This window comes from Schistocerca piceifrons, chromosome 7, assembly GCF_021461385.2.
Source record: "Schistocerca piceifrons isolate TAMUIC-IGC-003096 chromosome 7, iqSchPice1.1, whole genome shotgun sequence".
In the NCBI taxonomy this organism is placed as follows: Eukaryota; Metazoa; Arthropoda; class Insecta; order Orthoptera; family Acrididae; genus Schistocerca; species Schistocerca piceifrons.
The window spans coordinates 21,325,953-21,351,617 of record NC_060144.1 but is presented as its reverse complement, the minus strand read 5'-3'; the positions used below and the strand labels follow the sequence as shown (position 1 = coordinate 21,351,617).

At 43.3% G+C, this 25,665-nt stretch overlaps 1 protein-coding gene across 1 annotated transcript in view; it reads left to right on the top strand.

Moving 5' to 3' along the window:
- LOC124805391 (myrosinase 1-like) overlaps window positions 1-25,665 on the top strand; it is a 79,901-nt gene that overhangs the window by 35,194 nt on the left and 19,042 nt on the right. The window contains exons 4-6 of the mRNA XM_047265953.1: window positions 7,642-7,764; window positions 7,850-8,030; window positions 15,183-15,277. Coding sequence (XP_047121909.1) covers window positions 7,642-7,764; window positions 7,850-8,030; window positions 15,183-15,277 — 399 coding nt within the window. The remainder of the gene's footprint in view (window positions 1-7,641; window positions 7,765-7,849; window positions 8,031-15,182; window positions 15,278-25,665) is intronic.

Below are 25,665 nucleotides of genomic sequence, written 5' to 3'. Positions count from 1 at the left end.
TGCAATAGTTAATGCACTTTCTGCATTTGAAATAGAGGAAAGCCGCTCTAACAATTCGTGCTGACGTGGTGTATCATCGTATCAGACAAGTGTTAAGTTCAACCTTTCTGGTACAATAAAACTAAGTGCCGGACCGAGACTCGAACTCGGGACCTTTGCCTTTCGCGGACAAGTGAAGATTAGAAGGTAGGGTACGAGGTGCTGGAGGAAGTGAAGCTGTCAGTACGGTTCGTGAGTCGTGCATAGGTAGTTCAGTTGGTAGAGCATTTGCCGGCGAAAGGCATAGGTCCCGAATTTCCAGCATCGGTCCAGCAGCAAGTTTCAATATGCCACGGAGTTTCACATCAGCGCACACTGCGCTGCGAAGTGAAAATTTCATTCTGGAAACATCTACACCGTTTTAATCTGCCAGGGATTTTCGTGTCAGCGCACTCTCCGCTGCAGAGTGAAAATTTCGTTCTGGAAACATCCCCCAGGCTGTGGCTAAACCATTTCTCCGCAATATTCTTTCTTCCAGAAGAACTAGTGCTGCACGTTTCGCAGAAGAGCTGCTGCGCAAGTTTCATGTCAGCGCACACACCGCTACAGAGTGAAAATTTCATTCTGGAATCTTAAGGTGGCGCTGATGTTTCGACTGTGGTCGATGTGGATGACGATGCCGGAGTGTGGAAAACCGAAAATCACAAGACACACTGTTGCTCGAAGACTGGTACATCATAGTCTAGGCGAGTCTGGGAAAAGCGTAAAATAGTTATGAACCAGTTTTCAGTATCTTTCCCGACATTTTGTTCATTAAATAGGTCGCCGTCTGCTGCGAGGACATGCTGAAAAGCAATGACTCCTAATTTTTCATGCGAAAACCCTTGAAGCTTTTTCAATAAAACAAATATTACAAGATGTTGAAAAAACCGCTGATACGTGTTACAAACCGGACACAATTGGAAGGACCAGGTCCCTTTGCTTTTTTCTTTTATCACTCGTTTATTACATCAGAGAAGTACACATTTTTAGACAAAATTTAACTACATGAAATATTGCTCCCAGTAAAGGTTAACATAAGCAGTGACAAAACTTAGTTGTCTTAAGGGTTTCTGCTGGCAACAAATTTTAAGGAGGCAATGTAAGGTTTATATCAATTTAGCTCAAACACGTAGCTAGTGATTGAATCACGACACAGACACTTCAACAATTTCGGTAACAAATAAATAGTGTGAATTTATACTCACAGTAACCAACTAATCAACAGCCTTACCATTGAATAAGTAGTAGGCCATTTGGAACGAATTAGCAACACCCCGCAACTAGGGGAGTTAATACCAACAGTCTTTAAATGTCTTGCTCCCCATTAAATAAACAAACTCCCAGTAATTAAATGAATAACAAATCACACACATTACGCTCCACTCAAACTCTTCAGTGGAGGCCAAGCCAAAACGATGATTCCATTAACTGACTAGCACTGAAGTCACACTAAAGCTCATCTCTGTGTTCCCAGACACACATGGGGCAAACTTATACAAGACAAGATTTTGAAGAGAGCACATCAGTAAAACCGGTAGTGGAGGTAACTCGTGCCACTGAAAATTAAGGTACTAGACCGGGGCACAAGGTGGTATACAATGAGGTTGCCTTAGTGCTACACTGCGCTCCAAAATATTAATTCAAATGGCCAATCCAAAATTAAGTACTCATAAACCAGCATTAATTAACGAGGAGTGACACCAGGTCACTCGAAGGGATGACAACACTTAATTGAAAGGACAAATGGCGGGAACGGCAGTAACATCATCCTTCCAGGTGTGACATTTTTCCCAAGGACGGAGGCGTTGGCTGTTGAAGTTTGCATTTTGATTGTTCAAGAAAACACCTTCTCCGAGTTTTAACCAGGAGTCACTTCCCGCTATACAAGTAAACATTTAACCAAGCACAAGGAAGGAACCCCAAAGAGAAAATTCAAATAAAAACCCCATGAGATTATAAAGGACAGGTGACCCCAACTATTTAAATTTAAAAGAATTAGCTCTCCACAAAGGCAGTGCAAACGCGAAGGCCACACTTAGGAGGCCACCAAAATTGGTTACAAAAGGTCTTATACATTCGCTACTTTTCTTTAAAGAAACACAAGGCTGCTTAACTTCTGGCTTCTGCTCGACGTCCGGTATGGCTCGTGTAGGATACACCAGGCACCAACTCAAGCTAGGCGGTCGCAAGGCACGGCGAGCAAAATCAGGAGAGCAGACAGGCAGGCAGCCAACACATATCCTCCATGCTGAACCGGCAGACCGCGTACAACCAACTCCACATATACGCGGTCGCTTCCACCTCGTACCTCGTGGCGTCTCAGCAGGTAGCCCGAGCAAACGTCAACTGCCCCTCGCCCCGCGAATGCGGAAAACAACAAGGCAAGCAAAGATAAGAAACATCGGAGGATCGATAATGGACATCCAAGAGACTGGCGCGCCAGTAACGAGCGCCACGGCTCAGCGGCTACAGTTGTGAAGTTCTTTTATTATCACACGACCGGTTTCGGGCTCTTATAAGCCCATCTTCAGGTGTCGTAACTTGGTGCTGTGACCCCCGAGCTCCGCGGTGGACGTGTACAAGGCACGGTATGCTATCCAAGAGCACAGCGTACAATGGCTGAAGATGGGCGTATAAGAGCCCGAAACCGGTCGTGTGATAATAAAAGAACTTCACAACTGTAGCGGTATTTTCAACATCTGGTATAATGCTCAGTTTCAGATGTTCCTCCAACGCGGTTGTTTGTAAAACAAATGTTAAACTTCCTGGCAGATTAAAACTGTGTGCCCGACCGAGACTCGAACTCGGGACCTTTGCCTTTCGCGGGCAAGTGCTCTACCAACTGAGCTACCGAAGCACGACTCACGCCCGGTACTCACAGCTTTACTTCTGCCAGTACCTCGTCTCCTACCTTCCAAACTTTACAGAAGCTCTCCTGCGAACCTTGCAGAACTAGCACTCCTGAAAGAAAGGATATTGCGGAGACATGGCTTAGCCACAGCCTGGGGGATGTTTCCAGAATGAGATTTTCCACTCTGCAGCGGAGTGTGCGCTGATATGAAACTTCCTGGCAGATTAAAACTGTGTGCCCGACCGAGACTCGAACTCGGGACCTTTGTCTTTCGCGGGCAAGTGCTCTACCAACTGAGCTACCGAAGCACGACTCACGCCCGGTACTCACAGCTTTACTTCTGCCAGTACCTCGTCTCCTACCTTCCAAACTTTACAGAAGCTCTCCTGCGAACCATTCTGAAAACAAATGTTATTAACGTTCTAAGTCTTTATTCTTCACGTCTGCATATTTATTTCTCAGAATAGTCATCCTGACGAGGAGCACATTACTCCCAATGGGGTACCAGTTTGTTAACACCGTCACTGCAGAATGTTTCACACAGTTGACGGAGCCGGAACCTCACCTCTGCTAACATCGCTTCATCACTATCAAAGTGATGTCCTCGAAGGTGTTCGTTTAAGTTTTGTAAGCAGATGAAAATAGGATGCGGCCAGATCAGGACCGTATGTAGGGCGACCGATGACAGTGAACCCAAAGCACTGCATTGTTGCAGTTGTCGCGCCGCTCGTGTGGGGTCTAGCATTGTCGTGGTGAAGGAGAGCGTTCTGCGTGTATGGACGAACTCTTAGAACTTCGTGCTTTGTTTCCTGAGGGTCTCGTAGTACCTTGCAGAGTTTATGCTGCAGGCACGAATGTCAAATACGGCACACCTTGAACATCCTTGGAGCACGACTGCCTGCTGATGGCGTCATGATTTTTTTTTTTTTTGTTTCTTTTTCGTTTTTTGGCCTCGGTGATCCTTTGTGAGGGAACTCCATTGCTGCTCTTTTGTTTTTGGTGTGAAAATGGTGAACCCAGCTTTCATCACGATGTTGAAAAGGTGCCCTTAATCCTCACTCTCTAAACGAATAATTATTTGTCGACACATGTCGGATCTCGCACGTTTTGTATTGGGTATTCGGGGCAGCCACTGCGCACACAGCTACTTGTGCCGCAGTTCTGCAGTGATGCCTGAGAGCCGCGTCTGTGTTGTCCGACGATTTTCTCTGATGTATTCATCAACCCGATTCCGATGAGTCTAGTCTGTTGCCGTAAGCCGGTCGTCCACTCCGAACAGTATCACACACGTTGAGGTCAGCACAGTCGTTCCCTTCATTACGAACAAAAAAAACCAACGTCGCACGCTACTGATGTCGACACAATCATAACCGAACACAGTTTTCATTCTTCTACAGCTTTCCATTGGAGCCACGTTTTCCGCTCTCAGAAGCTCGATTACAGCACGTTGTCTCTGCTGCAGTGACCCAGTTACAATACACAGCGCTATATAACACGCTATAATCCGAAGTCCTCTTGCGGCGGAGGGTTCCAACTTGTGTCAGCGAAGCGAGAAAGTCGACCGGACCGATAAATATGCATGAGACGTAATACCTCGGCCGGTACTGAGAACAGAATAAAAGATTGGGAGCCATTACTTACGAGCGCGCCCTCGTGAAATAGGGAAACGCAGATACTTATCCAAAGAGCCAAAAGACCCGACACAGCGCCGGAAATGTGGCAGTTGTGTCAGGACAGTGCAGTTGACTTATCTATCCAGCTAATCACCGTGGATGAATCCTGCTTGTATTGCTGTCATCCTCAGGACAACGAACAAAGCAAACAGTAAAAGCATTTCGAGTCGAGTCACCATTGCAGTGAATGCCCGACCATCATCGGCAAGGTGCTGTTGAGCGTCTTTCGGGACTGTCGTGGAGTGATGCTAACAGATTTTGCTTGTAAATACCAAACAGTGATAGGAGCGTACTATCTAAATCTCCTGACGAGGGTACGTGAAGCTGTTAACACCAAAAGTCGCGGGAAGCTCTCTAAGGGGGTGTTTGTTGTTTGGTTGGTCGGACAGGGGGAGGGGACAGAACGGTGATGCCACCGGTCCCATTCGATTAGGGAAGGATGGGAAAGGAACTCAGCCGTGCCCTTTCAAAGGAACCATTCCGGCATCGCGGGAAACCTAACTCAGTATGGTCGGACGCGAATGCGAGTCCAGTATGCTAACCACTGCACCTCACTCGCTGGGCTGTTTGTGATCCACAAAAGCGCCCCGGCGCATTCTGCACATGCTGGTTCTGGGGGCTAGCAAAGTTTTCCTCATCGTCCGTATTCCCAAGAAATGGTACAGAATACTTTCTTCCTCTTTCCTCGGATGAAGAAACTGTTAAGGCATATCCAAAATGATAACGAAGCGATTTTTTATTTTCTTGAACAATCAAAATGCAAACTTCAACAGCCAACGCCTCCGTCCTTGGGAAAAATGTCACACCTGGAAGGATGAGTTTGTAGATAATGCGTAACACCAAGTTTCACTCTCATAGCTTGACTTTTTCGCAGTGATAAGTAAAACCCTATGACTGCCCTTCGTAAAACGAAATACATTCAGTTATCAGCATTGTATGTCACTGCAGAGATAATTGAATTTGTAACACTGTTCTTTATATTTGTACAACCCGTACAGTCAGCTATCCACATATCTTTCTTTATGACTTACGTTGATGGGAAGGGTATGTGTTCAAATAAAGTCCACTGCACCAGATGAAGTCTGCGTTCTAACAGAAACGTCTTGAGTTCAACACAAAAGAATAGATCAGGATACGAGGAACCTGTAACAAGTACCATAAAAAATATGAAAAGGGTGTATTACCGACTCCTTTTTCCACATCAAGGTCTTTTCTTTCCATATTTTGGAGCAGCAAGTATTGACCAAAACAAGACAGGAAATGTCTAGTAAACATCGGGTCTAGAACGCATACTTTACGAGCTATGTGCACTTGCTCCTCGTCGTTAGTGTGAACCGACTCTTCTCCTGAACAAGCGCTCATAGTTCTCATAGTTCTCTAGGTAAGCAGTTTAGAGCCCTTGTTTACTAGACATTTATTGTTTTTGTCTAAGAAACCTGTCCCTAAAGTTTATTGGTGTTTTCTTAGGCCGCTATGTACATTATGTTCACCTACCTAACTGCCGGTATGTCCACCTTTGGGACGCATAAAAACGGCGACGCCTCGTGGCCTGGAAACAATGGGTCCTTGGCAGGTCTCTGGAAGAAGTTGCCACCACATCCGCACACACAACTCACTTAATTCCAGTAAAATCTGGGGAGAGGGGCTAGGAGTCCTCACGTCACATTCAGTCACATCCCAGACGTGTTCGATCGGGTTCACATCTGACGAGTTGGGGGCCAGCGCATCAACTGGAACCCGCCACCGTGTTCCCCGAATGACTCCACCAAACGCCTGGTCTTGTGACATGGAGAATTATCTTATTGAAAAATGTCACGCCATCGGGAAACATGATTGCCATGAAGGCTTGTAGTGGTCTACAACCATTGTACGATACTCCTTGGCCGTCATGGTGCCTTGCACGAGCTCCACTACACCCGTGAATGCTCACATCAATGTTTGCCGGAGCGTAATGGAGCCGCCATCAGCTTGTCTCCGTTCCGCAGAACAGGTGTCAGGTAGCTGTACCCCTGGAAGACGACGGATTCGCGCCCTCCAAACGGCATGATGAAGAAGACCGTGCAGCGTTCTGCCACTGTGCCAAGACCAGTCTCGATGATCACGTGCACATTTCAGTCGTAGTTACTGACGTCGTGGTGTTAACATTGGCACATGCATCGATCGTCGGCTGCGGAGCCCTACCGTCAGGTGTGTTCGCTGCACTGTGCGTTCAGACACTCTTGTACTCTGCCCAGAATTAAAGTCCAGTGTTAGTTCCGCCACAGTTCGGCACCTGACTCATTTAATCTGTAATGAGTAGTGGCCGCCCATCCTCTAGACATGGTTTCACCTTGGTTTTGCCACGTGTTGAAGACATTCACCACAGCACTCCTCGAACACCCGAAAGGTCTTTCCATCACGGTATGTCCTCGGTGAACCTCAGACAGACAGCGCCCCTAACTACCAATCTATTCTGTGAGCCGTGCATGTTCATTTTTTCTACCGAAATGAAAATCAGAGGTATAGGTAGTAGGCATTTCAAACTTGGTTTCAGTGCTCTAAACCTTATATCTTGTGAAATACTTTAAATAATGGAAGCGATGCCACTGTTTCTGTCGTGATACTGTAATGCAGTAATGCTGTTGCCTGGACTGTCCCGGGGCCTTGTGTAGGCCCATACTTGGTCTGCATATCAAGGCAGAAACTGATGTGCCATTACAATCCTTTAAAGTCTATGTATTTCAGGAGGTACGAGGTTTCGAACAGTGGAAACAAGTCCATCATCGCTACCTGCACCTCTAGTTTTCATTTCCTCAGAAGTATACTTGTGCCCTTTAAAAAAAACGTAATTTTGCGTTGAAAATGGTATTTGAGACATTTATGGATTGTGCATGTCTGCCCATTGCAGGAGTCTCTGGCATAGATGCATCCCAATACAGAGAGAGAGAATAACTGTTATATTGACGGTGTTCCTAAATTACGGGATTGGACGTGATCGTTAATGCAGAACACAGACAGTGTTAACATCTCAGAAATGAAATTACATTAAGATAACTGACAACGAACTGTGAAGGGAGCTTTCTGCCTGATACATGGAGAAACGTACTTTTGCTACAGGTGACGATGTACCACTGGGACCTTCCCCAAGCGCTGCAGTACCTCGGTGGGTGGGTTAACGAGATCATGGTCGACTACTTCGCGGACTACGCCAAGCTGCTCTTCGACAATTACGGAGACAGGGTAAGTTCCCGTGAGGCAGCGCTCGTAACTGGCCGCCGACCTCATCTGTGGCGCCCTCAGCTCACGAGTGTCTCTGGGTGGGCAGGTGAAGTGGTGGATCACGTTCAACGAACCCGTCATGATCGTCTGGGGCTACGCCATAGCCGGCGTGCCGCCCGGCCTTCCGGCGACGGGCGTCGGCGACTACCTGGCGACGCACACGCTGGTGAAGGCGCACGCGCGCGTCTGGCACCTCTACGACGAGCAGTACAGAGCGACACAGAACGGTTCGTCCACTTTGCTTTAAACCTGTCTTCGGTTTCCACATGGGTGTCTGTGAAGTGACTGCAAACAAAATTGATACTCATAGTTTGTTCCTTCTTGATCAAATCCGGTATGCTGAATGCTCTGTGTACATGTGTCTACATATCAACATATGTGTGCAAGTCAGTTTGTGAGTGTGTGGAAGAAGGATCGGTCAACTCACCTCGTGTCTCCCTGTGAGTGCATTCTTCCACTTCTTTTTACTCACTTTCTTGGCTGTAAATATGTGTAACTCCCACATCAGCATTTCTTGTTTCTCTCGATCACACTTGATTTTTTGGACTCATTTTCTCTACCACACTTCTCAGATTTGAATGTTTTATTCGATTAAATTTACGATATACTATGAGCACCTGCTGCAAACAATTCGAATTTGCGCCAGGGTTTGTGCGGTGTCTCAAATACGCAACTTCATTCAAAATAATTGATGCTGTTGCAGATACAGTCGGCCCGTGTGTCCGTGCGGTTCTAGGCGCTTCAGTCTGGAACCGCGTGACCGCTATGGTCGCAGGTTCGAATCCTGCCTTGGGCATGGATGTGTGTGATGTCCTTAGGTTAGTTAGGTTTAAGTAGTTCTAAGCTCTAGGTGACTGATGACCACAGATGTTAAGTCCCATAGTGCTCAGAGCCATTTGAACCATTTGCAGATACATTTACTTAAGGCAATCTTCCTGATAGCCTGAGATGCTATCAAACTTGGCCACATCAGCACTCAATGCTTTTCTCCAGTTTGGAGAAATATTGCTGTTCAAATGTCAGCACTATCCAGGTAAACAGCATCTCAGTCTTATTCTCAATAGTTCTCTCGGCTGGGCTTTTTTTAACTTGTTTCTCTCTTTCATCTCATGTTTGCTATGCTCTCTCCAAACTTCTATCAATATTTACTCGTCCACTGACTATTTCTTTCTCTTCTTAATAACCACAACTAATTGATGCCCCAGTATTAATTGTTATCTGAAAACTACTATATTTACTTATATAGCCATGTTTTTATTAGTTTATATTGAATTATCTATAGTGGGATACGTAATTTTAACAGAACTTTGTCAAAATTATGATATTTAATATTCGTATTATCTTACTTAACTGGTTTCATAGCAGCCCTCCCTTTTTTAATTTTTTTTATTGTTTTGTTTCTACTATCTATGTTGTTTCACACATTATTTTTCTGTTTCTGCCAATTTTGTTCTTTTGGTCACAAAAGAAAATTTTTTGTTTTCCAATATCCTTCCCCTGCAGTTCTTTTTTGAGCTCTGATCCCAAGTTCTGCTGATCCCTCCATCCAGGAGACCAAACAATGGATGTTTGTTTTCACAATCATTTCATTTCCATTTTCTATTTGTATCAAAAATAGATTTACCTTTCCTCTCACAATTTTTTCGTATACGTTTCAATTAAATGTAGGTTTTTTCTTTACGTTATACCTATTATTTTTAAACCATATTTTATATATCTCTTATCTCTCTGGCTTATACCTCGTTGTACATTGAAGCACACACAGTATAATGACCCAGATTTGTCTTTCAAAAGGTACATTTCTCGTTATGGATACTTTTAGTTAAAGCACTGCTGAATTTAGCTGAGTCAAGCCGTCGTTCTGCTGCAACGTTTTCCAGATAGTTTCCTACCTGTCAACTTCAGGCAGAGTGTCGTGTTTGTGTCCTCTCCGTGTTTTATAGATGCTGGATCGCAGGCTTCTTTGCCTCGTCTTCGACGGCAGCGGCAATCACGCACCTCCGGAAGGGGAATTGCGGTCCACGGAGCGGGATTGTCGGGGGGGGGGGGGGGGGGGGGGTGTGGACGTCACGGCCGGTGATGGTGGGGGCTTCCTGCGTCCTGGTCCTGCCTTCGCCGGTTTCGCATTCGAGCGTTCTTGTCGTATTTCTGTTATCGACTCATACCACGCTGTGCTAAGTTGGAAACCGCTATCTCAGTTGACAAGATTATAATGGACTCGTATCTACACAGCCCCTTTAAAAACCGAATCCCAGAACCCGATCGCCCTCCATACCATCTTTGTTTGTTTGAGATCAAACATATGGTTTTTGTTGAGACTGTATTCCGCCACTGCAGGTTTCTCCGTTTGGCCTAGGCGAACGCACCTAACGTGTTCTGAGCAGCACTGCGATTCACATCACTGAGTCTGACCGAAGTAGTGTTTGCCACACTCGCAGCTGATGCTGTAGACTCCAGCTGTCTGTATTCCTAATATGTTCTTCACTGGGCCCAGCGTATTCTTGACTTTGACTGATGAGCGACAGATGGTTTTAATGTGCTCTTTTCTAATATCCTGGCAATCTTTGCCGTGGGCGGCCCAGCATACGGAGGGAACGCCAAGCGCTTACTGTCTTCGTAGCTTACTTCTCTCGTTGTTCTTGCTCAGTTGGAAAGCGCATTTTATCTGCGTCTCAGCATAGCCTTCCTGCGAAACATTTTTCGTCAAGTTCTGCACTTCGGAAACTAGATTCTCCTTGTCGCATATGTCTCGTGCTTTTTGCACCAGTGTGGTGAGCACGGATTTGTGTCATGTGGGATGGTGGCAGCTATCCGCATTAAGGTACAGGTCGGTTTGTCTTCTTCCTCTAAACAGAATGGGCTAACGTGCCATCAGTCTCCTTCTTTATCATAATGCCGAGGAAACACATTCGTTTTGTTCCACCTCCATGGTGAGTTTAATATTTTAATGTATGCCGTTGAGGCAGTTAAGAAATTCTTGTAGACTTTCTTCCCCATGCGGCAAAATCATGAACGATTCGTCCACATAGCGGTAGAACACTTTCGGTTTCAGACACGTCGTTTCAAGAGCCGTTTTTTCGAAGAATTCCATGAATAGATTTGCGATACATGGCGGCAGGGGGGAACCCATGGCTACTCCGTCTAACTGTTGGAAGAATGTGCCTCTGACCACGATGTCATCTTTGTCCAGACGTCCCTCGAAGTATCTTCACAAAATCTGTCGAGTTTTCGACATGGTGGGGACAATGACACACGAGAGGCTTCAATAACTGCGCCATGTGTTTGGCAATTCCATAAGTTGCTGAATTTATTGTGTCTGCTATTGGACGTAGTGGAACTCTCTTCTTGTATATATCTACAAGCGTGACGATATCGTAGCTCTGGGATACAGCCTTCTAACCATATCCTTGTCCATGCCTGAGTTGTTTAGCAGTGAGATGGTCTTCTCTGTCACAGCTGATGTAGGACCCTTTGTAACCTCCCAACGGAAAAAATAGGTATAACATTTACATTTAGCGTAGTCTTCCAACAGTTTACTACTCCGTAACCTCACAATAATAACGTGACTAACCTCTCAATAAAATTGTGTCTCACTTATAACCATTCAATAATTGACTGTGAATTTAAACTGGTAAATTTTGGACGTCAGCAGTGCTGCGTCATGGCCATTCTGAATAAATTGAAAATTCTTACCTCAATAAGGATGCCGGATAACGCGTATACATCTGCTCCTATAGAAATTTTTCTGGCACAGCCCAGTGCAATGCTGGCCGATAGATTTGTCATGTATAAAAAGAAACGACTGATTTTTCCTTACAATAATCGGGATGACCATGGATTGGAGAAATTAGTAAATTCTTTAAATTGAGATGAACGACTGTCAAAGGTTTATTTTTATAAGAAAGATTATTACTAAGAGATTTTTTTAAAAACATTTACATGGGACTTGATATAACAATAGTACACATGCGCGAGGCTGCTTTTACCTTATACTACAACGCTCAGGCACCGCCATCGCTGCACACGACCGTCCCAGCCAACTCCATACACCAGACTGCTAGCTACTACTACTACAACTAACACAGTTCCTACTGCAGCCAAGACTGCCCTCTGGTCTGAGATTCTCTTATAGCTTACATATCGCAGGCAGCGCGTGAGAAATCCATCGAAATTACATCTGCTCGAGTGTGCTAGCAATAAGTTCCTTAGTCATGGACCTCTTACATCTTTTTTCACTTGTTTGTAAGCTGGATTCTGTAGAACGATCTCAGTCTTCTGCCAGTAGTCAACTGATCGTAGCACTACCGTCACATTGCCTTTGTCTGCCGCCAGGACGACCGTATCTTCGTCTTCTCGCAGGTCGCGTATCGCCCTGCATTCAGTCGTGGAGATACAGATTTTCGGCAGGAAATGACACGAACGCGACACTTCGCCTGAAGATGACAAGTAGAAAATTTCTTGAAACGTTGTTGCAGAATGACGCTTTGACTGAGCTGATAACGCGAGAAGATTCGCCGAGAAAGTCTAAATTATGACACTGCTCAATTGTTTACGAAATATTTCTAATAGAGGCGCTTTCCCATTTGACCTGTGTTTCCTATAGAGGGTTGCAGAAACAGTCTGAAAAGCTTGTAAGGGTATTGCAGGATAGGCTTCTACTGATAAATACTTGTTAAGGAAAAAAGTTTATACGTTGCACTGTTTCCGAGCTACAGTACTTTGAGTTGAAATTAGTCAATCAGGTTGTTGGGCACGAAAATTCAAGCGGAGCGCCAGATACAAGTAGTGTCATATACAATTAGCGTAGATGATAGCGCGCAAAACTGCTCAGCCTTTGCCTTGGGTTCGATCCTTGTTACCGTACCAAGTTCAGTTCTTGCGTCGTTCGATTTTACGAAAACAAACGGCGAATACGTTTTGCGGCACCGTCTCTGGCGGGCCGCATGAAATTGCTCGCGCAACGGCCTGATTGTCTAATTTCAATGTTAATAAACTCAGAAATGGTGCAACGTATCGAATTTTTTCTTAACTACTATTTCTCGGCACAGCCTACCCTACAACACTCTTACAAGCATTTCAGATTTCTTGACTTTTGAATTCCTTTCTAGCTCGAACAGCTAAATTTTATAAATTTGGAGATCGAAGTAGTAGATAAAGAATAATAGTTTTACAGGTAAGACTTAAGGAAAGATTAATTTTGTTCTACATGTTGTGTTTAATAGTGTTTTCTGTATGAAGGTTACAAATTTTATAAATGAAAAAACACGTGATACTGGAGTAATATTCCGCGATATTTATTATTTTCCTAACTACTTTTTGACTGTTATGCCAGTTTCAGATACAAACATAAATACGTGAGCAGTAAAAGTTTTGTGGAGATAAAGATTTTAAAATAGTGGAACTACAGAGTATCTCAGATGATTTCCAAAGATGGAAAATGTTAATGTTTGGTCTTGTATTAAAACATGAGGGATTACTTCATTAAAACTGTGATGTGAAAATATTTAGTTTGACAAAATATGTAACTTATTAAATAATGAACTACGCGAAAACTTGAAATAGTTGTTCTAAGAGGAAAAATAAATTGAATAATATGTAGTAAACTTTGTAGACGTGCTCCAAGCTGATGACTGAACCAGGTAATCTTGTCCTAAAAAGGTCCAATCTTGCAAACAGGTACAGCGCAATATGTGGGACTAAACAGGTAAATGAAGCAATTTTTAATAGAGCAAGTGAAACTACCGTAAAATAAAGGAAAAAATTCAGTATTTCAGTACGAGGGGTAATTTAGAAAATAGTCTCGATGGATATATACCACATATGAAGCGGTTTCCTGATTTCATCATTTTGGCCACCATATTTTAACACTCTTATTCATTTTAATCACTTTTGACGACGCCTAAGACCTCGAAATTGGTCGCAAAACAAACTAGGGACATACATAATTGATAGCGCCCAGGAATTCGCCAGAAGCATAAATTTCATCATTTTAGGATTTTAATTGTTCTCAGCAGCTTCTAATAGTTTTCTGGGGCTAGACTAATGCCAGCAGTTTATACCCATTGAAGTCAAGATTGGTGTAAGCAAGGTTAGTTGCACAACCAACCAGTAAACTTGAAAAATTGTTTCTTCGCATTTATTTTCAAAAATGATATTCAAAAACCAAACCATCATTGGATGTGGTGCAGCGGTATGACAATGGATTTCAATTACCTATGTACCAATTCAGATTTAGCTCCTTTGTGATTTCGATAAATCACTTAAGGTGGATGCTGGGATGGTTCCTATCGTTCCTCAATCGGATCCTGGGCCCTACCTGTAACTGTCTCATCATCAACACCATCTTTAATCTTCCTTTTTTTTTAGACACGTTTCAGAGTTCAGAGTAATGATGAATCTTAAATCATGCAATAAAACATAACGAATGAAGTACTCATTCTTCAAAGCAACTTTTTGGTCAATTGCACACACTGTGCGGACTGTCTAACTGTAACTCGTTTGTAATGTAAAAATATTTAGTTTCACAAAATATGTAACGTTTTAAATAATGAACTAAGTGAAAATTTGAAACAGTTGTTCTGAGAGGAAAAATAAATTGAACAATATGTAGTAAAATTTGGAGTCGTGCTCCAAGCAGATCATTATAAACGCCATCGTACCAGTGTTTATTGGGATCCTTGGTAATATTTTAGGTTTGTGGTGAATTTTAACAGATGCAGCACATATACACACTGGTATTAGATTGGATGTTGTACACGGAAGTCTTCAGGTATCTCTAAACTATAGAGCAAGGAGCCTAAGGGCTTTACGTCCGTTTTTTTTTTTAATTCAAGTAATTTACAAGTATGCTTATACATATAAAAATTGTTGCATAGCTAGATTTGTTATTATGAACATAAAACAAAAACAACTTTAATTTTACCAGTTGTGCCTCTCAAATAGGGACATCTGCCCCGAATCAGACACGTTTAAAACTAATACATAAATTGTAAATATATTTGAGAAATCCGTTCAGTAGATGTTGCTAGTTTCAGAAAAAATGTCATTCTACTGAGTTATTCACGGTTATATTAAGTACTTCCGCCTCTTTCAATAATAAGAGAAATAGTAATCTAATGGCGCCAAGTATGAAGAAATGACCATGAAAATTATTATAAGTGTTTCTTTAAATGTAAATCAGGAACCAAATGTAGTTTAGACAGTTCCTCAATCGTTTCAGTATCAACTTTGTGTGATCTATTGTTGGAATTGCACATTCAACAACTAAAACGTAGCATAAATGATGTACAATAACTGGTATTATTTTCTGATGCGAAGCTAAAGGAATTCACCCAGATGTAATGAAATATTTAACAGTTTTTATCTCAAATTTGTTTCAGGTTCTGTGGGAATGACATTTAGCAGCCTACATTACGAACCGTATACAAACTCTACTGAAGACATAGAAGCAACTGAGAGACAAAGACAGTTTAAGGTGAGTCAGCGAAGTGTTTGAGAGAGCTACAAAGTTATTAGCTACCAGTCAAATTGTAATTACACGTGTTTTCATTTTATGACGATGTTCTTCAATATCCTTCTATTAACGAAAAACAAGAAATAGAAAATTGTGGCTATAGACTGGATCTAAATTCCAGTGAACTTGGTGCTACACTACACTAAAATTATGCTTACCTACCTTTCTTACTGGGCCCAGAAGTCAGCTTTCGAATTCGTGTAAAAGTAGGGTCCGCTTTAACACCCTTTATAGAGCATTCTCTGTTTGACATAATTACGGCACGTCAAGAAACCGCGGGAGAAATCAGCCAGAGAAGAAATCTGTTGAATCTACCATCAACTACAAAACAACATGTGTAGTGTAATGTGCTGCGAATACATAGAAAGAAAGATCCCTTATCATTTAGCTAAAAATATAGCAGGTCAGCAACTGGAAGCAGTTAATTCCATAATTTATCTGGGAGTACGCATTAGGAGTGATTTGAAATGGAATGATCATATAAATTTGATCGTCGGTAAAGCAGATGATAGACTGAGAGTCATTGGAAGAATCCTAAGGCAATGCAATCCGAAAACAAAGGAAGTATGTTACAGTACGCTTGTTCGCCCACTGCTGGAATACTGCTCAGCAGTGTGGGATCCGTACCAGATAGAGTTGATAGAAGAGATAGAGAAGATCCAACGGAGAGCAGCGCGCTTCGTTACAGGATCATTTAGCAATCGCGAAAGCGTTACGGAGATGACAGATAAACTGCAGTGGAAGACTCTGCAGGTGAGACGCTCAGTAGCTCGGTACGGGCTTTTGTTGAAGTTTCGAGAACATACCTTCACCGAGGAGTCAAGCAGTATATTGCTCCCTCCTACGTATATCTCGCGAAGAGACCATAAAATCAGAGAGATTAGAGCCCACACAGATGCATACCGACAATCCTTCTTTCCACGAACAATACGAGACTGGAATAGAAGGGAGAACCGATAGAGGTACTCAAGGTACCCTCCGCCACAGACCGTCAGATGGCTTGCGGAGTATGGATGTAGATGTAGATGTGCTATATAGACTACGACTGAGATGCGGTAGCTTGTAGTACTCTTGCTTCAGAGAATGTTACTATTTCGACATAGTCTGTGCCTAGCACCGCATCACAAATACTCATGACAGAAAACCAAGAAGTCAGAAGACGGCTTCCCTACCAGTTCCGTGCGACGTTACGGAGCCCATGGTAAACATAATCCTTACAGACTCGAGCATAAATACTCACACATGAAGATAGAGCGCAGTAAAAAAACTCCTCTGGCAATTGGGTCTTTCAAAGAAATATTTCAACATGCAGAGCACTGCAACTGGCATGCGAAAAACCCACTTCACAAAGTTAGAACAATATTATCCATTCACTAACCGTATTGTGTCGCAGCAATATGATCCTCAGTAGTTCAAGGACTCACTCTCGGAAACGACGCAAGAGGAGCACACGGCGTAGGCGAATTTACTTGGTCTGGATAGAAGCAAAATCCTGAATGAGCAAATCAGCCCCTGAATTCATATTTAACTGTTTAATGTTCACACTCATACAAAATAAACTTCTCGAAACTGTCTTAATTCTAACTGGCTGTTTATTCTACAGTGACTACTGGACGCTAACGCTGCACCTGCGTGTCAATCTCCTCCCCCCCTTCCCCCCACCCTAGCTCCCCTCCCCCTCCCCTCTCCCCAAATCCACCGATTTTGCCTCTACGCCCTCAGCTAGGCGAGAATCCGCACAGGCGACCGTCACTCGCAACTGTTACATCAGACCGGCCCTTGTGATGTCCATCGTTACTGCACACACTGCGATTGACACAAAATTAGGCGTTACTAATACTGCCAGATGTAAAATTTAAACATAACGGTCCCATGGGATTTACTGTAGATTTGTTTCTCCATAAAAACTATTAATTTTCATCTCACTGTTTTTCTTCCCTTTCTCTCCGCTTGTTGGATGTCTTCGCACATAGTGCACATCGCATTTTTTGGAAATCCCAAGTCCATCCACGCCCATGTTCTAGAACATTCTCGGCGCCCTGCACAGTGCTCTCACAGGGACTCTTTCCGGTGACGCTCCGACTAAGTGTCGCCAACTACACCAACAATGCGCCTCTTAAGTCTTCTCCTGATGCGACTCTGAATGCTGTTACCTTCTGGGGGCGTCCCTCTGAATATGACATATGCTGTATTGAATATAATCAATGTACAGATTACTTATTTATTTTTAACCACAATAATTGTACATCCGACCCCGACCCCCCCCCCCCCCCCCCCCCTAGCACGGAAAATATCGCATTTCATTCAGGCGTATTGAAAGACTCATCTATTGATCTTAAACTCAAATTAAAATTTACGTTGCTTTCTGGGATTAGGAATGCTAATGGACACAAAGATTCCAGGTTAGCCTAAGTCGCAAAAACAGTATAGTTGCCACGTTTCACCTGTTAGAAACTTCTATAGAGTAAACTGAGATGGCGGGATGTTCAACACACCAGCAACTTCCTAAGATCTCATAATTTCATGTTTTATGTTCAACCGTTTTTCCGTTGTCAGATTCCAGCGCCCATCACAGTTAAATTTTCGTCTCACTTAACGAAATCAACTATTTCTTTAATCCCATCATACACTCGTTAAGTCTCTTTAATATCTATGGTGCTAGTAGACACACTTGTACCAATGTGATGGGTCTTGGCTTTTATCTATCTTGGCTATGCATTCGTCATTCCTTCCACAGCCTTCACCGACATTACAACTTTTTTCTTGATTATTTGACCTACAACTCCGTTACACCTATGATCTCTTGTTAACAACCTTCCACCCACCTAGACACGAATCCTGTTCTTGCCACCACACTTCATTAGATCCCATTATATCTAACTGCGACATCCACAATGAGATTTTCACTGTGCAGCGGAGTGTGCGATGATATGAAACTTCCTGGCAGACTAAAGCTGTGTGCAGACCGTGACTCGAACTCGGGACCTTTGCCTTTCGCGGGCAAGTGCTCGGCTGTAAATAGCCATCTTCGGTGCATTTTCGTTACAATTCAACAGACTCTTGGCAGTTTTAATCTCGCAGGAAGTTTCATAACTGCGACATATTAGTTTCTATTTTCAACTTCTCCAACCAGTCCTCACGATCAAGGAATCTAAAATTCAACACTTCGACCTTCAGAATACCAGACTTGTTTTATCCAGATGACATCCTCCTGAGAAGGCCCCTCCTACAAATACGAATGAAGGACATTCCTATCTCCGAAATTTTTTAACCAAGAGCAATGTTATCATCACAGAACCATTAATGTAGAGCTGAATAATCTCGGAAAACATAATAGCTCTAGTTTCCCCTTCTTTTCAGCTGTTCGCAGCACCAATATAGGAAGACTACGTAGGATAATGTTACAAGGCTACATCAATTTTGATTCCATTAGTAACCGTTGTGCACAGCGACTGTAGATTATATGGAAGAAGAGGCACACAGCAGTCAGTCACAATTCCATTAGTTTTTATTATGCTTTCAGATATAGATTTCGGCTGTAAACAGCCATCTTCGGTGCATTTTCGTTACAATTGAACAGACTCTTGGCAGTTCATGGCACCATATGTTCTTGCTGGTGTATAGTCACATGTCTATTTATAGCCGAAATCTAGATTTGCAGGCTAATAAAAACTAATGGCATTGCGACTGACTGTTGTGTACCTTTCCTTCCATAAGACCACGTCAGCCAATCATCTAGACTGTTGCCCCTGCAACTATGAAAAGGTTGCTGCCTCTCTTCAGGAACCGCAGGTTAGTTCGTCGTCTCCACAGATGTCCTTCCGATGTGGTTACTTACACGCTACACTCAGTTGCATTTTGTTGTTTATTCTTCAGTATTAAACTGAGGGACTTTGATTTAAATGTGCCATAGTCTCCCACCTATCTGCGAATACTATTGTCAACGATATGATTATAATGGATTTAGAATGTCTGTTGGAACATCCCTTTTCATATAAATTTTGGCCACGAAGTGAAACTCTTCCATATTTAAGGTGCAACTCATTTTATTAACTGTAAAGAGTTCTAATGGAATCCAGTTGCATATCTATGATCAGATCTTTCGGTTCTTTGTCAAAATTGACCACTGATCTGGAAATCCTGTATTCTAACTGGTCGACATTTTACAGATTCTTCACAATGTACACACATCAAAAAAAGATTTGCCTCGCCCCGGTTTCCAGAACTCCAGAAGGTAGACTTTGACTGGATATTGTATCACAGACACAGTCCCCTGACTGTTCAGAGATGTCACTAAACCCGCCCAAAGATGTAAAAAAACCATACATGAGTGGGTCCGACAGCCAATCAGTTCCAGTCATTCCACCAGGAAGGAGGTACGCGGCTCGTATTGTCTGCAGTTCAACCTGCCTAGACGGTCAATACCGCCGTTCGATCGTGTCCGTATTGCTACTTTGTGCAAGGACGGGCTCTCAACAAGGGAAGTGTCCAGGCGTCTCGGAGTGAACCAAAGCTATGTTGTTCGGACGTGGAGGAGATCAGAGAGACAGAAACTGTCGATGACATGCCTCGCTCAGGCCGCCGAAGAGCTACTACTGCAGTGGATGACCGATACCTACGGATTATGGCTCGAAGAAACCCCGACAGCAACGCCACCATGTTGAATAATGATTTTCGTGCAGCCACAGGACGTCGTGTTCCAACTCAAACAATGCGCAATAGGCTGCATGTTGCTTCACTCCCGACGTCCATGGCGAGGTCCATCTTTGCAACCACGACTCCATGCAGCACGGTACAGATGGGCCTAACAACATGCCGAATCGACCGCTCAGGATTGGCATCACGTTCTCTTCACCGATGAGTGTCGCATATGCCTTCAACCCGACAATCGTCAGAGACGTGTTTGGAGCCAACCCGGTCAGGCTGAACGCCTTACACACACTGTCCAGTGAGTGCAGCAAGGTAGAGGTCCCCTGCTGTTTTGGGAGGCATTATGTGGGGCCGACGTACGCCGCTGGTGATCATGGAAGCCGTCGTAACGGCTGTACGATGCGTGAATGCCATCCTCCGACCGATAGTGCAAGCATATCGGCAGCATATTGGCGTGACGTTCGTCTTCATGGACGACAATTGGCGATCCATCGTGAACATCTCGTGAATGACATCTTTCAGGATAACGACATCCCTCGACCAGAGTAGCCAGCATGTTATCCAGGCATAAACATTATTGAACATGCCTGGGGTACCTTGAAAAGGGCTGCTTATGGACGACGTGAGCCACCAACCACTCTGAGGGATCTACACCGAATCGCCGTTGAGGAGTGGAACAATCTGGACCAACAGTGCCTTGATGAACTTGTGGATAGTATACCACCACAAATACAGGCATACATTAATGCACATGATATGCCACTGGATATTAGAGGAACCGTGTGTACAGCAGTCTAGACCACCACCTCTGAAGGTCTCGCTGCATGGTGGCACAACATGAATTGTGTGGTTTTCATGAGCAATAAAAAGGGCGGAAATGATGTTTATGTTGATCTCTGTTACAATTTTCTGTACAGGTTCCGGAAATCTCGGAACCGAGGAGAGGCAAAACTTTTTTCGATGTGTGTATTTCTAGAATGTATGGTAGAAATTAGTATGCACATCGATATGTTTTTGTGGGAAAAAATTAAAACGTAGCATTTTTCGCTCATTAGCTTGGGATTTTCGCCCACCCTATCTACAGTCAGGAGGGCGACTACCCTGCAGTAGTGCGGGAAAGGGTGGACAACAACAGCAAAGCAGAAGGACTAGCGCGCTCAAGGCTGCCAAAATTCACGCAAGAGGAAATCGAATACATTAGAGGTGAGTGATAACTGTGCTATTCGAGGTATTGTGGCGTTCTCAGCAGCTGCATTGCGGTTGAAAGAAATTTCGAAGAAGGGCATTATGAGAAAAGTATATCCATGATCATAAAATTGGCAGAATAGGTTTTCGTTCATTATTTTACATGTGAATGAATTTAGTCTGCATTTATTCACCATTTGCATCTAAAAATCTTAATATATTCTTCAAACGCGATAGCCATCCCTCTTAACAATAAGACTTATAATTAAATGTTGTAATAATTATCCGTAATCCACGTTTCTGTTTATATGAACCGCGTAGTGATACATTTTTTTGAGTAGGTGCACGTGTGTAGAGGAGCTGCATTACTTGACCCTATATGTTGTCTTGCTGTATCTGTACAGGAAATTTCGAGAAAGATCTTAGAGCTGCCGATATATTACCGATAGCATCTTTGTAATACTTATTTCATTTAAATGAAGCAGCTGTGCGTTGAAGTCATCAATATAATTAATTATGTGAGCAACTATGTCTGCATTCGATCTTAACTACTTCATAACAATATTATTCAGTTGCCAGAATTGTTCGATTGCGGTTTACTACGTTCTGAATGCTAGAAGGGTGGGAGGGGGAAGGGGGGGAGTGATTGTGGTTGGGATGCGAGAATACGTGAGCCTTTAAACCGCTCCAACATCTTGAATTGAGACTCTTCTTCTACAGATCCTGTACCGTGCACTCTGATCTTTGAACAATGCCTGATCTCTCCTGCCGGCTGCAATAACCAAAACCCACTGATAACCGATTACAGGGCGGTCGGAAACTGTCTGAGAAGCTTGTAAGCGTGTTGTAGAGTAGGATGCGCTGAGAAAAAATTGTTAATATTAAAATTCCTCTGTCCTTCAACAAAGAAGAAGATGAATGGAATATAATGTCCGTTAACTAGCCTGATTACTCTAAACAGCTGACAAAGAAACTTTGTGCAGTACTAGAATATTCTATCAACGTATAATGTCGCACTGAGAAAGTATTTTAACTTTTTCAGATTCACAAAATATTACAACATTCTTCTTGGCATTATTTTCTAGCAAGAAATTTGTCCCCTTAGTAGTTTCCACATTTAGTGTGTTGATAACATTATGAACCCCTTCAACATTCGTCGGCAATTTCGGCAGAATTTTCCGCCAACCTGGGTAAATAAATTTACGAAAGCTGTCGAAATTTCTGTTAATTTTTGCTTATCTTCTCCTTTTAAATTAGCTTTCATGGACTTCCACCAAAATATTCAGCGGCTTTTCTCTTCATCATACGAATTATTTTTTTGCCTTCGAATTTTGTCATAAGGAATTTCCTTGTGGCCAAGGTCTTCTTGAATCTCCACGACATCCAGTTTCATAATAGAAACAGTTTTAATAAGGCTTCTGCAACCCCTAAACATGCATGTGCATTGCGCTCTATCACTTTTCAGAACTTTTTGAAACCCGAAGGTGTTACCTTTCGGAAGTAATATTTTCCCTCCCATTCTGCTTAATGAAACTGCAAGCGCGTCGGAGCTCATGTCCACTGTAAAAAGATCTGAGACACGAGCCCATAAACCGCTATGAGGCCTCGGGGATATTACCTGCAGGCCACTTGTCTATTTCGAGAGGAGTGGGGCCTGTTACCTGGGGACCTATTTGGTTTCGGGAGGTACAACTCCTGCATCCTTGTAGCCTACAACGCACGAATACCCGGTGTTTATCACTGAATACCAGTATTTGAGAATGAGAGCACTTAATCACTTGCAACACACTTTACACTTAATTTGAAACGGTTAAGAAACGTTTCCTCGCTGACAAGCCCCAAAAAAAGAAGACAGTAAAAAAGCTTATCGCTTACTACATTTTCGCAGTTAATGCAGTAAAACTGCCGCATGAAGCATGATGCTTTAATTTCTTACTTTTGAACGACTAACTGTATTCACGATGCATTTTTGCAGACAGTTTTCAAATATACCACAAAATGGGCCCAAAAAACTACACTAGTGGCCTTTAAAATTGCTACGCCAGGAAGATGACGTGCTTCAGACACGAAATTTAACCGACAGGAAGAAGATGCTGTGATAAGCAAATGGTCTCTCATACACAAACAGCTGTTGACCGGCATTGCCTAGTGAAACGTTGTTGTGGTGCCTCGTGTAAGGAGGAGAAATGCGTCACGTTTCCAACATTGATAAAAGTCGGATTGTAGCCTATTGCGATTGCGGTTTACCGTATCAAGACATTGCTGCTCGCGTCGGTGGAGATCCAATGACTGTTAGCAGAATATGGAATCGGAGGGTTCAGGAGGGTAATACGGAACGCCGTGCTGGATCCCAGCGGCCTCGTATCTCTAGCAGTCGAGATGACAGGCATCTTATCCGCATGGCTGTAAGGGATCGTGAAGCCACGTCTCGATCCCTGAGTCAACAGATGGGGACGTTTGCAAGACAACAACCACCTTCACGAACAGTTCGACGACGTTTGTAGCAGCATGGACTATCAGCTTGGAGACCATGACTGCGGTTACCCTTGACGCTGCATCACAGACAGGAGCGCCTGCAATGGTGTACTCAACGACGAACCTGGGTGCACGAATGGCAAAACGTCATTTTTTCGGATGAATGAAGATTCTGTTTACAGCATCATGATGGTCGCATCCGTGTTTGGCTACATCGCGGTGAACGCACATTGGAAGCGTGTATTCGTCATCGCCATACTGGTGTATCACCCGGCGTGATGGTATGGGGTGCCATTGGTTATACGTCTCTGTCACCTCTTGTTCGCACTGACGGCACTTTGAACGGTGGACGTTACATTTCAGATGTGTTACGACCCGTGGCTCTACCCTTCATTCAATTCCTGCGAAACCCTACATTTCAGCAGGATAATGCACGACCGCATGTTGCAGGTCCTGTAGAGCCTTTATGGATACAGAAGACGTTCGACAGCTGCACTGCTCGGCACATTCTCCAGATCTCCCACCAATTTAAAACGTCTGGTCAATGGTGGCCGAGCAACTGGCTCGTCACAATACGCCAGTCACTACTTTTGATGAACTGTGGTATCGTGTTGAAGCAGCATGGGCAGCTGTACATGTACACGCCATCCAAGCTCTGTTTGACTCAATGGCCAGGCGTATCAAGGTCGTTATTACGGCCAGAGGTGGTTGTTCTGCGAACTGATTTCTCAGGATCTATGCACCCAAAGCGCATGAAAATGTAATCACATGTCAGTTCTAGTATAATATATTTGTCCAATGAATACCCGTTTGTCATGTGCATTTCTTCTTGGTGTAGTAATTTTAATGGCCAGTAGTGTATTTCAACGTACGAGACGTAGTTCAGAAGGTATGAATGACGTCATAAACACTGAGATGCTTGAGAAACTGCTGCATCATGCATGACATTTTAGTTCATTGCTTGTGTACTAGCAACTACATTTACAACACATTTCACAGACAGTAGCCACATATACCACACGATGTACCTGTGAAGTTACATCATTGTGCAGCATACAGTTCAGGAGACATGGAATCTCAAACATCAAGCTGCGTGAAACTGAAACTGCAGGGTGAAATTCGCTGGAGATACAAGTGAAACATGTGCACAAACAGGTGTGAAATATGTTAAATATATGTGCAATATATCTGACATGTGCCTACGCACCACTGGAACGATTTCAACTAAATTTGTGTATTTGGTACACATACGTATTATTGGTCAAATTGCATGCTATGGAATATTGTCTTAGTTACGTGACTGGCTTCCTGATTTCCTGTAAGAGAGATCACAGTTCGTAGAGGTAGTGTTACAGGGCCTCTGTTGTTCCTTATCAATAAAAACGATTTAGGATGCAATCTCAGCAGCAGTCTTGTTTGCAGATGATGCTGTCGTTTATCGTCTAGTAAAGTCATCAGTTGATCAGAACAGACTGCAAAACGATTTAGAAAAGATACCTCTATGATTTGGAAATTGGCATTTTACCCTAAATAACGTAAAGTGGGAGGTCATCCAAACGAGTGCTATAGGGAAACCGTTAAACTTCGGTTACACGATAAATCAGTCAAATATAAAGGCCGTAAATTCAGCTGAATACCTGGGAATTACAATTACGAACAACTGAAATTGAAAGAATAAATAGAAAATGTTATGGGGAAGGCGAACCAAAGTCTGCGCTTTATTGGAAGCACGCTTAGAGGATGCAACAGACCTATTAAAGAGACTGCCTACACTACGCATGTCCGCCCTCTTTTGAAGTACTGCTGCGCAGTGTAAAGTCCATACCAGATAGGATTACCGGTGTACATCGAGTAAGTACAAAGAAGAGCAGCATGTTATGTATTATCGAAAAATAGCGGAGAGAGTGTCTGAGATATGATACAGGATTTGGGGTGGGCATCATTAAAACAAAGGCGTTTTTCGTTGCGGCGAAATTTTCTCATGAAATTTCAAACATTAAATTTGTCCTCTGAATGCGAAAATATTTTGTTGACACCGG